This window comes from Schistocerca nitens, chromosome 7 (assembly GCF_023898315.1).
Source record: "Schistocerca nitens isolate TAMUIC-IGC-003100 chromosome 7, iqSchNite1.1, whole genome shotgun sequence".
Lineage (NCBI taxonomy): Eukaryota > Metazoa > Arthropoda > Insecta > Orthoptera > Acrididae > Schistocerca > Schistocerca nitens.
The window spans coordinates 39,656,765-39,673,159 of record NC_064620.1 but is presented as its reverse complement, the minus strand read 5'-3'; the positions used below and the strand labels follow the sequence as shown (position 1 = coordinate 39,673,159).

Below are 16,395 nucleotides of genomic sequence, written 5' to 3'. Positions count from 1 at the left end.
GCTGCCAGCATCAATACGTCTCCACTACAGTGAGTGGATCGTCATTAAGATAAAGTTCAGGTTCCAGACGAACGGTACGAAGAAGTGCATGACACACGACTTCGCGGCTGAAAACTGGAAGCAATCGGCTAGAGCCCATGACTGCACCTTGTGAATGGCTCCCTGTAGGCGCCGCTCAGCAACACCAGTACTGGAGGGGCAATACGAAATCCTGATGTCATCCGCATACAGAGAAGGGGAGACCAACGGCCCTACAGCTGCTGCTAGGCTGTTGATGGCCACTAAAAGAGAGACACTCAATATGGAAACCTGCAGAACGCCATTCTCCTGACTATGGGGAACTACAGGAGGCACCGACTTGGACACAGAATGTACGGAGCGATAGGAAGTTTTGGATAAAAATCGGGAGCGAGTCCCAGAGACCCCACGCACAGAATGTGGCAAGCATATGATAACGCCAGATCATGTTATACACTTTATGTAAGTCAAAAAAGACGGAAACCAGATGTTGGCGTCTGGAAAAGGCTGTTTGGATGGCAGATTCGAGGGACACAATATTATCAGTGGTAGAGCGACCTGGCAGAAGCCGCCCTGGCACAGAGCCGGTAGGCCACGTGACCCCAGGACCCAACCCGACTGCCGACACACCGTACGTTCCAGCAGCTTACGAAGAACGTTGGTGAGGCTGATGGGCCGATAGCTATCCACATCAAGCGGGTTTTAGTACTGGAATGATGGTGCTATCGCACCAAATCCGGCTGAAGATGACGAGGAGATGTCGCCTGTAGTCAGACGAGAGATGTTTAACAATCTGACTGTGGATCCGATCTGTCCCAGGAGCTGTGTCAGGGCAAGGTGGGGGGTAGTTCTCCAACGCAGAGGCTCGAGCACAGTGCTCAGCAATCGTGTTTGCGTCGGTAGAGAGCTCGCCATTGATGTTAACGCCAGGGACACCTGTTGGAGTCTCGTACCCAAAAATGTGTCTGATCTTCGTCCAGACTTGAGGTGGTGAAGTATGGCACCCAATGGTCGACACTTACCTCTCCCAACAATCCTGTTTCCGTCGTTCTATAAGTTAGCGAACGCGGGCATGGATCAGCTTAAAGGTTATTAGGGGCGCTAGGGAAGGGTGCCACTTATGTCGCTGTAGAGCTCGCCGACGCTCCTTAATGGCTTCAGCAACTTCCAGCGACCACCAAGGGACTGCCTTACGCCTCTGACACCCTAAAGAGCGAGGGATCGCTTTTTCTGCTGCAGAAACAATTGTTGCAGTCACCTGCTCAACCATCACGTTGATATTACAGTGTGGGGGAGATTCAACAGTGACAGCAGAGGTGAAAGTTTCCCAGTGCGCCTTGTTTAAAGTCCATCTGGGCAGGCGCGTTCGTGGGCCTGACGCTGGTGCAGTGACAGGAAGATGGGGAAGTGGTCACTACCACACAGGTCGTCATGTGCTCTCCAGTGGATAGATGGGAGAAGACTTCGGCTGCAAATTGATATATCAATGACCAAGTAACTGCCATGAGCCACACTGAAATGTGTGGCGGCCCCAGTATTTAAGAGGCAGAGGCCGAACTTAGACAGTAATGTTTCGACATCTCTGCCTCGGCCAGCAAGCATGGTACCACCCCACAAGGGGTTATGGGCATTAAAATCTCCCAAAAGTAGCAAAGGTTTAGGGAGTTGATCAATCAGTACAGCTAATACATCCAAGGGTACTGCACCATCTGGAGGAAGACATACATTGCAGACAGTTTCGTCGCTATCCTGACTGCAACAGCTTCAAGATGGGTTTCAAGGGGCACATGTTCACTACAGACTGAATTTAGGACAAACGCAAACTCCACCTGACACTATTATATCGCTACAGTTCCTATAACATCCCTTATAGCTGCAGATGGCAGGGGTCCACATAGCCGGGAATCAGGTTTCCTGGAGGGCAATGCAGATAGCAGGTGTAAAGCTTAACAGTTGCTGTAGCTCAGCCAGGCGGTAAAAAAAACCATCGCAATTCCAATGTAGGATGACAACATGAGAATGGGAAGGCATGGAACATTCAATGAGGTAATTTACGCCTCAGGGTCACCTGCTGCCACCGACTATTTTCCTGAGTAGTCTATATCCATTTTGTCTGAGGGTCTGGCGAGATCTAGGTAGGTCCTTAGTGGACGCCAAAATCTCCACCCCATCCTCAGATGGACAGCTTGTAGGCAGCAATGGTGTGGGTGCCACTGCAATTTCCTTTGTCTTCGGGGTTTTCCTTTTGGATTTCTCTCGTTGCTCCTTGGGCTTCCCTGGCTGGGAGAACTTCACCGGCTCAGTCTCCGGGATTGAGGAGGAGCGTGAAGCCCTATGACCAGCTGCTTTTCGGCTCTTCGGCCACTGGCGGGTGTCACCTTTCCCACTAGCAGAAACCTGGAAAGGGAGTGACCCAAGGGACCCCTTACTAGCGAGGTAAGCCGAAGAAGTCTTACGCTTCTCCGGCTTAGAAGTGGGAACAGACATCCCCAATGGTTAGGGGGTTGTTGGTCCCGAAGTAGGTGATGCAGGAGCAACAGGGAGGGAAATGCTCCCACTATCTAGGCGGCGGGTGTAGTCTTCCGGCTCTAAGAGGTGACTTGGGTTGGCGGAGCTGATGGTGCCAGAACTGTTGTAGCAGTGGCGTAAGATGTCATACGTACAGGATGCAGGCGTTCAAATTTTCTCTTAGCCTCAGTGTAAGTCAGTCAGTCCAGGGTCTTTTACTCCACGATATTCCTTTATTTCTGGAGAATCCTGCAATCTGGCGAGCAAGGTGAATGGTGCTCTCCGCAGTTGACACAGTTGTGGCACATGGAGTATTGGGATGTGATGGGTGTCCACAATCTTGGCATGTGACACTGGGAGTACAGCGGGAAGACATAGGGCCCAACTTCCAGCACTTAAAGCACCGCATCAGGCGAGGTATATGGGGCTTTACGTCACAGTGGTACACCATCACCTTGACCTCGGGCAATCTATCAGTCTCAAAGGCCAAGATAAAGGCACTGGTGGCAACCTAATTATCCCTCAGACCCCGGCGGACATGCCGAACGAAATGTACATTCGCCGTTCTAAATTGGCACGCAGGTCATCGTCGGACTGCAAAAGAAGGTCCCTGTGAAATATGATACCCTGCACCATATTTAAGTCGTATGGGGCGTGATGGTTACAGAAACATACCCCAATTTGTCACAAGCAAGTAACTCTCGTGACGGATGTTGATCAAGACCGACCCAGATCTCATTTTGGACAAGCCCTCCACCTCCCGAAACTTGTCCTCTAAATGCTCAACAAAAAAAACTGATGCTTCATCATCATGAACGATTCCCCATCAGCTCTCTACTGCACTAGGTAACGCAGCGAATAAGATCCACTGTCATCCTTAGCCTGACATTCCTCCCATGGTGTGGCCAGGGAGGGGAACAATTTGGGGTCGTACTTCTATGTGTTGAATTGTGATCGCTTAGGGACTGCTGATGTTTCACAACTAGCATAATATGATGAACTACACTTCATTTCGTGTCATCCACCCTGATGCCACCCACTCCGACCAGGCGCAGAAAACGACACTGTAGAATGAGTGGAGGAAAACGCACCCAGGAAGGTGTCCTCCCCCAAGAGACGGAGGATGAGCGGGACTGCAATGCCTTGACGAGAAATGCACAATGGACACAATGCACAACGTAAGACGCCCTTTCTCAATTGGCTTGGGAAAATTTTGAAAAATGGAGGTCACACCCTACTGCGGACCATCACATACAGGCCGAAAGGTGTGAGATTCCGTTTAGTCGTCCCTTAAAACAGGCAGGAATACCTCGGACTTATTCTAACCCAGGACCCGCAGCTACGCCGGCCGCGGTGGTCTAGCGGTTCTAGGCGCTCAGTCCGGAACCGCGCGACTGCTACGGACGCAGGTTCGAATCCTGCCTTGGGCATGGATGTGTGTGATGTCCTTAGGTTAGTTAGGTTTAAATATTTCTAAGTTCTAGGGGACTGATCACCTCAGATGTTAAGTCCCATAGTGCTCAGAGCCATTTGAACCATTTGGCGGTGCTACCTGGAGACTACGGCATACATCTGTGGTGTATTCCTGTTAAGCCGTGATGTTGATTGGTTTTCCTTGTACAGGGCATTACGTAAATGAGATGTATCTACCCATTATTAAGTGTATTGTTTATTCTTCTGTACATCGTGTGCATTAAGACTTTCATGCATGAAATAGTCCGCCAAAAACTTCGCACTGTGCTTAACAACTGCATCACAGCACGTCGTGAAAAGCTTTCAGTAGCCAACTAATCCTGTTAGCGGCGAGAGTCCTTTATGTCACGACAGTACAATATAAATTTCAGTTCGTTCACGTAGCTATTTTTACAGCAGCAGTGCCATATGCGGCGGAGATTGCTGGCGCAGTCTCCCCTCTTTTGTTGTATATATCGCTGAGCGAATCAGTAAAACGAAAATCAGCTTACAGGAATATGGGTACAAACCGCAGATCGCAAATCTCGTAGAAAGCAGAAATGTGTACGTTCGATACTAAGTGTACCATTGTTATACTATCGACGCGAAATCAGGGCACAAACAAACCTGGGCGAGTGATAACTGTACTTTTCGATGACATCATTTAAAGCATCCTGAATCCGATCCTTGCTCTCTATCTGTTCGTTTGCCTACGCCGGATATCGTAAGCTAAGGCGAAGTAAAACGCAGTGTTTTTCACTTGCCATTTCTGAAACTTCGATTTACTCTGATTTTTTTTCCACGCATTTGTCCCCTCCCTCACTGTAACTACCGCTATGGGCTCGGCTGCTTTTTGGACGTTCGAAAATATGGGTCTGCTTGCAATCTTCATTTGGAACCATTTAAGAGATGGGTTAGAACTTTGGCGATCACCGTACAAAATGTACTTTTCACGGTAGTTACCAATTGTCTCGTTAATTCCTGTTAAGTACACACGAAGTCTATACTAATAAGAAACTGACAATAACGCGAACGTTGAGAAGTTACGTGTGGTTTCAAGTACCTTGTTTACTATGTACAGATTTTCATTCATTGAACGAGAAAGCGGCAAATGGTGTCCCACGTTAATGCGGCTGAAAATGTCCACGGACGCGCCGAAATGCGATACGGTCATCATGCCCATTGTACTCATTTAGGTAAATTAAGCTAACACTTCACTGCAGGAATGAAGAAAGTGAAGCAGAGCACTCTCAGTACCTGACAGTGGGACTACATCATGTAAGCTGAGCGAGGATTGCTATTACTGGAAAATTTCTACTGCTGACCCTATATTCTGCGAATGGCGATTGATTACACCGGAAAGTGACATAGTTTCATAGAAACACAGTGAAGAAAGAAAAGGCTTTAACGTCCCGTCGACGAGGAGGTAAGTACAGACGGAGCAAAGACTGACTAAAATGAAATCGGCCGTTTCTAACTAAAAGGAAATATCTCTGAGTTCAGTTGAAGCATTTATGGGAAACCAAGGAAAACCCAAATCTGGATGGCGGGTTGGAGTTTCGAACCGCCGTCATTCCGAATGAGATTTCTGTGCCTTAACTACTTTGTCGTTTCGCACTGTCAGACAAGTATTAGTGTTTGGGACCAAGGAAAGCTTTGAAGGGTTTGTTGAGCGTTCTAAGCTATAGCAGATGAAATAAAGGCAACGAACTTTATTTAATATGAGGTGCAAAGTATATCGGGCTAATTACGGCGTTGTAAACAAGATTTCTATGCTTATTTCCTGAGCGACTGACAGAAGGCAGTCTCCGAAGGTATTATGCAACATCACACAATGAGGAAGTCGGCAACTGTTGTGGAAGACGTGCTACTACGCAACAGACGCGATCAGAAAAAATTTGCTTTCTGCAGGAGAAGCAGCCAACTAACCCTGCGGAACGGAGCTGGTGTCTGAGTTAAAAATAGATTCCGCAGCTCTTTGACTGTGAAGGAATTTCGGTGTGACTAACGCTACCCATAAAAGTGTACTTAACGGTGTCGGCGGATTTTTCGTTGCATACTGCTGTTGGCAATGCTTCGCGCGATTAGCGATTTAGTCAGATGTGAATAGCCAATGAGATACTCGATCATACTGCACAATCAGAACCTCTGAAATAATCACATACTCTTATTCGGAAAAAAACGGCCTAATATTCGGCCAATCAAGACTAATTTTCAATGCTACTCGCTGGACTCGGCAATTTACGCTGTACTACTAGGTTCACAGACTCACCATAACCTCGGAAATCTTGACGTGTTTGAAAGCAGCCAAATATTTGGCGTAACAAAAATTGTAAGATTTATCGATTCTCATTGGCTATCTAATACTGTTACCGGCTTGACTAGGTTAACCATAACGAATTGCCAATAGCAGCTTTCACCGAAATTCTGTCGACACCATTAAGTATACTGTAGCCATACAGCTGCGTGAAGACATCTAAGATTTAACTTATTAAGTCGCAAGGCATTTTTTTGTGAAAGCCCAATGCAGATGTAGCCTAGATAGAAAGCATTTCTGTCTTTCATCATATTCAGTAAGGTACAGTACGCTACTGCTCGCGACTGAGAAATCAGACCGTCACCAAATACGCACTGTGTATTAGTGACTGTTGGTCTGATACGCCTGCGTGCTTTTCCACGTCCGTCTAAGAAAAAGCACAGGTTGTTCCGCTAGCGTCTTAGAAGCACAACTCCTAAACAAAATGCAAGGTGCGGCTCGCTAAACCGGTCCGTAAAGTCAACACATGAACTAATAACTGACGCTCCTGTCAAGTTTGAATAAAACTATTCCAGGATTCCCAAATACACGTCACTTTTCACCGTCGACTGAAAGTATACGGGCCCCATAACACGTATGGCAAATCAAACACCAATCTTGTCGCCAAGCAAGGGTAGCTGGTGGATCGCATGTGGATTTTTTGTCTACCAATATCGGTTGTTTTGGGATTTACGTACCCAGACACGTGGAACCACGCCTCGTCACTGGTTATGAGCCTTAGTGGGTCCAAGACATAACTTGCAACATTTTCTCAACAGCTACGAACAGAAATGCACTCTCCTCTGCAGGCCAGGATTCTTCAGTTCTTGCGCAACACTCATCTGGCACGTTTTTAACTTCAGTCTCCTTAAAACAAGTCTGCAACTCCTCTCACTCGCGTGAACCTTTGGACAATCTCCTGGTTGACTTGCGACGACTTCTTGTCATCTTCTGCACCTGCCTCTTCAGGTGTGCAGACAGGTGGTGGTCTGTTCCTGAGAGCATTTTGAACCGACCCTGTACGCCGCTATTTTTAAGTCAATTTTTTCGCTGGCACAGAACGTCCTGGAGATTTCTTCTGAAACAAATTCTTTGTTTTCACGAAAGACCCAGTGCGGTTGAACGCTTCAACAATGGCAACACGCTCGAATAAGGAATAAGGAATACGGCATCCCCAGCTGGTTTCGACAAGTTTCAATGGCTATGGCTGCGGCTGCGTTACACGGTAACGAGGTTTCGCGCAGCGTCAGTACATCAGCGGAAATGGTTAGTTCGTGCGCTTTGCGTACGACGGGTCGGTTTTACGTGCCGCACCCTGGATGAACAAGGCTATAGCTAAGTAGGTGGCGTACACGCCTAAATCATATAGGCGACGATTTAGCGACAGCGAGAGCCTTGCAAGAGAAGGTGATTCGAAATCCGTAGAAAAGAATTGAGTGTAGGTCAGCAGGTAAGTGGGTAAATACCATACTACAAGCTGAAAGGTCTGGGGTTCGATCGCCAGTCGGCTTTTTCTGTCATTTATTGTTTCTTTCACCTCTGGCAAAAATGCTACGTTGAATCGGGGTTTGGAGTCCATCTTCAACTGCAGAGTCATCCTGTAAGTGGCTGAATAAGTCGAGTCAACAGTCAGAGCAGACAAGCGCGAATCACCATCCGATGCACAGCGGTGATGGGGATGAGTTGGACTGAGCCAGAAAATTAGTGGACGGTGCATCGCTGTGGGGCTATAGTTGGCGCCATCCCTTTACAGTACTGTTAAGTGCAGATGACCACGTGCCAGGACAAAGCCTATTGTGCTGGACAGACATCAAGGCAACCGGCAACAGTGCCACATAGCCTCACAGACGGTTCACTGTTTAGCGACGCTAATGCGAGGGTGATTTGATGTCTGCTAAATTTCCGCGAAAGAATGGAACATTTTGGTTGCGCCTTGATGGCTGGTAATCTTGATTATTGATAAAGTACTTACACAATATTCATTGCTGACAGCCGACTGAAATGGTCAGTGTGTCGACTGTGACAAAGTGGAAAAAGTTGAGTTTCATGCCGTTATTAAACATTTTCATTGGAAGAGTTGGACTGTCGCACAAACAGCAACAGAATTGAATATTTGTTTTGTAAATAAAAAACGCCTTCTCTTGCTGCACTATTTTATTCTCCCAGATGCATTTCGACTTGTTTCAGTTTAAGCAGTGTGCGATTTGTGCTTTTACCAGTGGGGGGGGGGGGGATGTCTTAGGGGTTAGTATAATTATATATGTTACTAGCTTGGACCGTGGCGTTACCCATGATTAAACAGTTGTTTATAAATAGATGTTAATGCCGAAACTCACTATTCACGCGTATGCACTATCAGAAAAGCCATCCCTTGTTATATCTTTATAAGTACATTATAGGTAAAGCTTACTTACAAAATCATCTACATACAGGTATACGAGCGGAATTCAAAAAGTAAAGGCACATTTGTGAAAAGTTGTACTTATTCTGATGACAGAAAACTGAAACATGCGTTATTTTTCTACGTAACCTCCTTGGACTTCAATGCAGTTTTCCCGACGTTTTACGAGTTTTTTTTATTTCATCAGAAAATACGTTTATCGGTTGCATCTGTAACCAATATTGCACCGCAGCAATGACGTCTTCATCCCTTTCAAATCTTCTTCCCTGTAGTGCTTCCGTTAAGGGTCCAAACATGTGAAAATCGCTTGGAGCCAGGTCTGGACGGTATGGTGGATGTTCCAGCACCTCGAACCTCAACTCTTATTGCGTCGGCTATCCGTTTGGCAGAATGAGGGCGAGCGTTATCTTGCTGCAGGATGACACCTCTTCACAGTTTTCCACGACGTTAGGATCTGATTGCAGGTTTTAGTTTCGTACGCATCACATCACATCCACCATACAATACAGACCTGGCTCTAAAGCCTCGTTTACGCTGGGGCGACATATTGCAACATTGTGGCATGCTACGGAAATGTGGCTTGCGTCATCTTGTCATTTAGTTCTAAATGTTTTGAAATGCTTAACTACTACATAACACTTTTTCAAAATTAATAAGCAACATATTAATAGCATTAATAGTAAACTTTCAGTGTTCGGCTCCACAAATTTAAATTATATGTAAAGTATACTCCAGTGCGTGGGAAATAAACATCCCAGGTTGGGATGCATAAACTAAAACCAGAGGAGGGGATGGTCTGATGCAGAGGGGGGCAAATCCCCCCCATCCCCCCCTGCAAATCGCACACTGACTTTTAAGGCACCGTCAGTGGCACAGTTCTTCACGTTTTTAGTTGGCATTGGTGTTTCATCTTCTCACATGAAAGTCTCACTACCGCTCTATTTACGAAACAAACACGTTTTTATGTTTCGAACAGTTTTCTTCCCACTTTTCATTTTGTTTGCTCTTGTTGCTGTGACGCACTACTATAGACGTAACTCTAGTATACACGTAACGACTGAGTTCACTGTGCATCTCATCCTGTTTGGTTTGTTTTAGTACACCTACATCGTACTATGTGCGAGGTGGGTGCCGCGATTGCTCACAGTCGGCCAAAAACGCATATGGCACATTTCAGCACAATGTCTGGCGGTGTTTCATAGCAATCGGCGAAAATTTTTGCGCCTATTTGTGACTGTTGAAACCTGGATGCCTCAGAGTCAAAACGGCAGTCAAAGCAATGAACAAAGGCTGGCGGAAGTGCACCGAAGAAGGCAAAGACCATTTTGTCAGCTGGTAAGGTGATGGCCACTTTTTTGGCGTTCCCGACGAATAATCCTCAGACCACTTGAAACAAGTCAGAACCATAACCGGAACCTATTATGTTCCATTGTTGGACCGTTGAAACTTGTGTTAGCTGAAAAAAAGTCCAAGGTTGACACGGAAAAAGTGCTCTTTCACCAAGATATACACCATCCCGCACAGCGATAACAATGGCGAAAGAGCACGAACTGGGCTTTGAACTGGCTCCTCATCCACCCTATGCAGCAGACTTAGCCCAAAGTGACTTCTTCCTGGTCCCTAACTCGAAACTTTGCTTGCTGGGAAGAAATTTTCATGCAATGAAGCGATAGTTGCAGTCAACGAGTATTTTGCAGACTGACAAAACCTATTTTTCTGATAGGATGATACAGCTGGAAGATCGCTGGACCAAACGTGAATCACTTAAAGGTAACTACGTGGAGAAGTAACGTGAGTTGTTCACGAAACAAACATTTTTCTCGCTTTTTGTCTGACTTACCAAACCACGCTCGTACACCCTCCACTCGGGGCCAGGGCCTGTTCTCAGTACAGCGACGCTAATGTATGCTGCGTGCCACCAAGCCACTTCCCTAACCACGAACGCACCTGCTCCAAGCATTACTGTACGTCTTTGCACAACTGGCGTGAACAAGACGCGCTGTTTGTTTCGGTACTAAGTGTTTAACGCCATCTGGCTGAGCTAGCGGTGCTCCAGTGACAGATCAGACAAGCCACAGAAGAATCCTCATTATTATTGCAACTTAAATTTATTTGAGCCTGCTTACTGTAGCCAAGCCCCCTCTACAGTTTGTACCCTTCAATTTTCCCTCAGTTACGAAACTGATGATTCATAGATGCCTCAGATTGTTTCGTATCAACCGATCCCTTTTTTAACTACACTTCAGACACAGCTCTCTTTTTCCAGTGAACAAATATACAAAAAAGGAAACTTCCACTACAATGACAGCCTAAATTGTATTGGTCTGCTCAGGTTACAGGAAAATGCGGAAAAAATACACGGGAAGAAGTTCAGGTGGAAGTTAAGCATGTAACCATTACCTGTTGCAAATTGCAAGTAGAGCATCAGACTGTATCCATCACATTCTGGTTCTGTACTTCTGACCACAGATCATTGGTTTCCTCCCACTGACTCAATTTTTTAGTATTAATTCAATTTATGTATTTCCCTGTGGCGGGGTAACTCGCAGCCTTCCATTCCTTTACGTTCGTTGTCCGGTGGTGCTACTTCCACGTACCTCGTCGGAGAACCTCTGGTAGTACTGTCGGAAAATTACTGGTTAAAATATGGTAAAGGCTCAGGCCTGAAGACGCGCTCGGATAGACTAATAGCTACGGCAACTGCTCGCAGTAACCATCTATGACGACTTATTCACAATCTTTTGGAGTTTGGAGAAGTCAGAGCGGTGTCATACGAATAGGACCAGCCGTAAATTTTAGTCAGTTAGCTATTAGGTGGACAAACAAATACACTGTACGACGCGACTTTCGCCACAGACCACCTGGATTTCTGCACACGCATGGAGTTACTGCAAGTAGGGAGTTGCACGCAGTCTGTGCTATCTGGAGCGTCTACGCCACGCCCTGCAAACTGCAGCTCGGTGCAGTTTACACAACGCTTTCTCACATACATATCCCAAGAAATTCTAGGCCTCACTATGATTTAAACCGCCACACCATCGTACGTGCACTGCTAAACCCGCGGAACGTAATAAATTCATACGTTCGTTGATACCTACATCGGAATATTTTTATGTTCTGACGATGGCAATAGGCGAAACCGGTAATAGTGACCTGTACAATTTATGTGATCATGACGGATCTTTACAAATAAAGTACCGTAACACGATCACGAATTGATTTCCAGACAAAGTCTTCAACTCGTGAATTCACTAGGTGTAACATTCTTCATTTCCATATTATAGAGTCCACGAGCAACTGCAAAATTTAAAGTACCTCGTGCCAGTATCAGTGTACTTTCATCTATTCCACTTGCATACCAATTATAATCTCCACAGGCAATCTATTCCTTCTTCTCCCCTTGCTCTCATTTTTAATCGAGTTTTCCCGTTACTCCTTCGCATGGGGTGTGTTTCGTACACATAACGGGCTTGTCGTCGACAGGGTGGTAAATTCTTCGAACTGTTCATACTGGTGTTTTACAACTAATTTATTTAAATTCTGCGCATCGTTGAGGCTAATTATTGATGAGGTATTTCCAAAAGCAGCAACTTCTTCAGCAACAGGTAAAGGAAATAAATGGTTAACTGCCAACATTACAAAGTGCTCCGAGAGATGGAGATATTTCTTACGAAAACACTATCCCAATCCGGTGTTCCTAAATTGCCAGGTACAACGATGTACTCAGGACGGTACTGCTAGCGGAAAAAAAAATTAAATGACAAAATACAACACATAATACACGTAAAACAAGAAACTGAAAAATAGCATGAAAGTATTGGAACATATTAATCAAAGACGGGCGCAGGTTAATGCAAAACATTCAGAAACTAGAAAAATTTGTGAACGACTTTCAGGTATTGCAGCTACAAGATTCAACAAAATTTACCCAAAACAGGTGAGGTGTTCACAATGATATAACATCCCAGAACACATCATGAAGTAAGGATTACAGTACAAAAATTAAGCGGTCAGGAAGCCTTCATAAGGTGCCAGTCTGTTCCAAAGTCATGTGTACACAGCATACAAACAATTAACTATAAATAAAGCTTTTTCAAGAATATTTGAAACAGACAAGTCATGCACCCTACGAAGATAGGGAAGATACTCTTACTGTAAAGCAGAGGCCAGTTACTTTCCTCTCACCATTCTACACACAAAAGAGTCAAAGAAACTTACCAGCTTAAACAACCTTTGTGACAGAATTTGGTTTCCTAAGTAGCAAAAGTACAGTACTGGCCATAACACAGCTTACAAAAGAAGTATTTTAAGCTCTTCACAGGGATGAATTGCCTAGCAGACCTACCCAAGGCTCCTGACTATACACTGCAACTAAACAAGCTATTGAAGCACTAGGTATAAGAAGTGGCTAACTAGTAATTCAAGTCATATCTGGAAAGCAGGGAGCATAGAGACAGCCTGAACATTTAGTGAAAACTATCAGGCTCAAAACATTGACTTAAGTATCCATCAGGGTAATGCATTATGAGCAATGCTGTTCTTAATACACAGCTATGGCTATCCAATCAAAATATGACAAAATATTCTCTTTGCTGAAGACAGCAAGATTTTAGTTACTGAAAATACGACAGTACTCATATCTGAGAAATCAAATGAACCCCAAACCCCTCAAGTATGTACAAAACTGGGCAGTAGTAATATATGTAAAGCAAGCAAATAGCTTAAGTGTCAAGACAAAGAGAAAACAACTTTCTTACATTACTCTATACATTCTGTAGTATGTAATGTTCTTAGGGGTAAGTATTGGTTGTCAAAGAGATCACGAGCTTTTTATCCCCTTAGCACCCTGTTACCAGCCTGTGATAGCCAGTGTCTTGTGGCGACATAGCTATCGCTATGTACTCTCAATCCTTAGCTATGCAGTTCTTTACTAGGGACCAATTGCACGTGGCATGGACACAGTTTTATAACTACATGAACGGACCACAAGAATAATAACTGAAAGTAGTAGTCACAGTTGCAGTAAGAAAATATTTTAAAAATTGGGCACCCTTACTCCAACACATGAGATCCTCTATCTATTGCACACATCAATAAAAACTAATAAGTATGTCACAAACAGATAAGAGTCCATTTGGGCAAAAAAAAAGATTCAAACAGTGTTTTGTAATGGTGGTTAAAGTTTCACCATAATTTGCCATAGGAGATGAAGTGATGACTGAAATATAGTTACCTAAAAAACCAATCAAAATGCACCTTTTAAATAACATGTACTAAAAAATTTAAGATTACTTAACAGTAAGTGTTAGAGAGAAAAATGAAAATTAGAGCACTTCTGTCACAATATACATTCATACTGAAACGCTTTTCACAGGGAAAGCAATCACACAAGATCTTTAGTCCATAACACCAATGTTCCACAATCTTCCTGAACTTAACATCTCACTTGTCACAAGAGGATGCTGGCTCAGTTTCCCTGACCGATTGGAGGGCAGAGAGATGTGACAGAGGTATGGTAGCATGATCATGGTATTGAAGTCATCTGCAAATGTGTGTGTTATATGTAGACAGTGAATTGTGTTTAATTATTTCCAATCTTGAAAAACTAAGTTATTCCATGTATGTGTATACATATGAGCACTGAACAACAGGCACAAACTGAATGTAATGGAACATGTGTGTAGAAACCAGGTTCAAATTTGTGAGGATGGAGCCTCATGCATTATCAGGCATCCTGAGTTACATTTTCCTAAATTACCTCTGGCAAATACTAATAAGGTATCCCAAATGAAGCCAAGAGAGATCTCTAGTGGAAAAAATATAAGAACAATGGCACACACTGGGAAAGTAAACACATGGAAAAAAAGAAATTTAATCCTCGACTCCACGCTGGGGTAGGCACAGTACTGGAACTAGCATTGTGTTTGCTGCCGTCAGACTATGAAAAGACAATCAAAATCCCTAACCTTTATAAATGCTTGGAAACGTACACAACTTTCTTGAACATTCGAAAATAGGAACGCCGTGATAAAAGACGTAAATATTCAGAGGAACATTCAATTGCCATATAAAATACGTGGCAAAACGCACTTCCCAAAAGAAAATTGTAACGTCTACGACGTTGTCAACGTGTGGTATGACATCTGTAGCGTGTTGATCACGACGATAAAACGACAGTGATCCGAAAAAAAGACACGTGCACTTTTAAGGTGGCTACAAAACCATCACTGAACTTCATATACAACATCACGCGGTTGTTGGGGGCCTAAGAGCAGCATAGGGTGGTATAATCAAAGCTACTCGTAATACGACAACATAGAAATTGATTACACTAGAAAACATCACAGAAGTTGAGCGAAGCTATTAACAATAGCGCCACCATCGAAATACAGTGATTCAAGGCAGCTTTAAGCAAACCGAAATAACAAAATCCTATTTAAAAATTACAATTTACTTACCTCCTTTACAAGGGGTCCTGTGAGTGCTGTGCTGTGCTCTGTAACCGGTGATCATTTCATAATCTCCACTGTCTCTTTTGATAGGGAAAGAAACTTCTATTATGTGATCACAGCCTTGCATTAACATCAAAATACCTTTTACTTTCTTTTTCCTGTCTTCGACAGACATCCTTCTTTCCTTCATATCCTCAATTAATTTGTCCTCCGCTACCTGACACGCTCTGTGAAAGAAGTATTCAACCATATCGAAAAATCGTGGATTTTCTGCGGTAGGCACATCCTTTAAACGCTCAGGAATTTGATGATCTGAATATGATCTTGAATTCCGTAACTGAAATGCCGCAGGACACACTTTCAGAAGAGCACCAACATCGAACTGTGTGCTCTGCTTCAGAGCCCTGACTGTTCTTGAAACAGCTTTAAGATGGAACATTGTTTACAGTTTATTTTCAGTTGAACGACAACAACATACAAATCACCAAACTCCTTTCCCGGCTTCTATAACCACCCGCACAGCACCCGCTACACAACACGACAACAACCCACTCCACCTCTTCCTGCGGAATGATACAGCCCAGCTGGTGCCCAAGGTTGCTCAGACTGGCACCTCAAAGATAATAGCATTGCAGAGATCACTTCTTGTTGTATACTATATCTGTGATTGAGCAGTGCTCGCACGTCAAGATTGTTCAAGGAGGCTATCCAACGAATGAGAGTTGGCTCAGACTTCCAATAAAATTTAGTAATATTGAAGATAATTTCTAATCAGGACACCATATGCGAAAACTTGAATCACATGACGAAAGCTGATAACATAAATATAGAAGAGAAGGATATTTTAAGCAGTTTTATATTGAAGCAGAAAGTGAAGCAGCAGTTCTTATTACGCGAATATTTAAATTATGGTAAAATATTTGCTTCTGTTGGGATGAACAGAGATAGATGGCGTGCTTGTACTGGATGTAACTTGACAAAAAAGAGAGAGCGAACGAACGAACGATGCCGCAAACAAAATTAACTGCAAAAGTGTGATCTTATACTAAAAATATGACAAAACAACCTGTAGTTCATTGCATATGATTTAATTATACATTGGTGTTTATAACATAATTTAGATTAACAGCAAGACCATTTGAGACAATTCTATATCAATGTGTCTATTGTTATGCTGTACAATAAACAGCGAGTAAGTGTGAAATTTTCATGAAACATTCGATGAATTGTGCTGTCTGTCAAGTAGATCTGTCGTGACTGTGATGTAA

The 16,395-nt window shown here is 44.0% G+C and overlaps 1 protein-coding gene across 1 annotated transcript in view; it reads right to left on the bottom strand.

The window, feature by feature from the left end:
• LOC126194776 (glutamate dehydrogenase, mitochondrial) overlaps nucleotides 1-15,715 on the bottom strand; it is a 179,458-nt gene extending 163,743 nt beyond the window's left edge. Inside the window, exon 1 of the mRNA XM_049933069.1 lies at nucleotides 15,134-15,715. Coding sequence (XP_049789026.1) covers nucleotides 15,134-15,566 — 433 coding nt within the window. The 5' untranslated portion in view covers nucleotides 15,567-15,715. The remainder of the gene's footprint in view (nucleotides 1-15,133) is intronic.
• Between the last annotated feature and the right edge of the window lie 680 nt (nucleotides 15,716-16,395).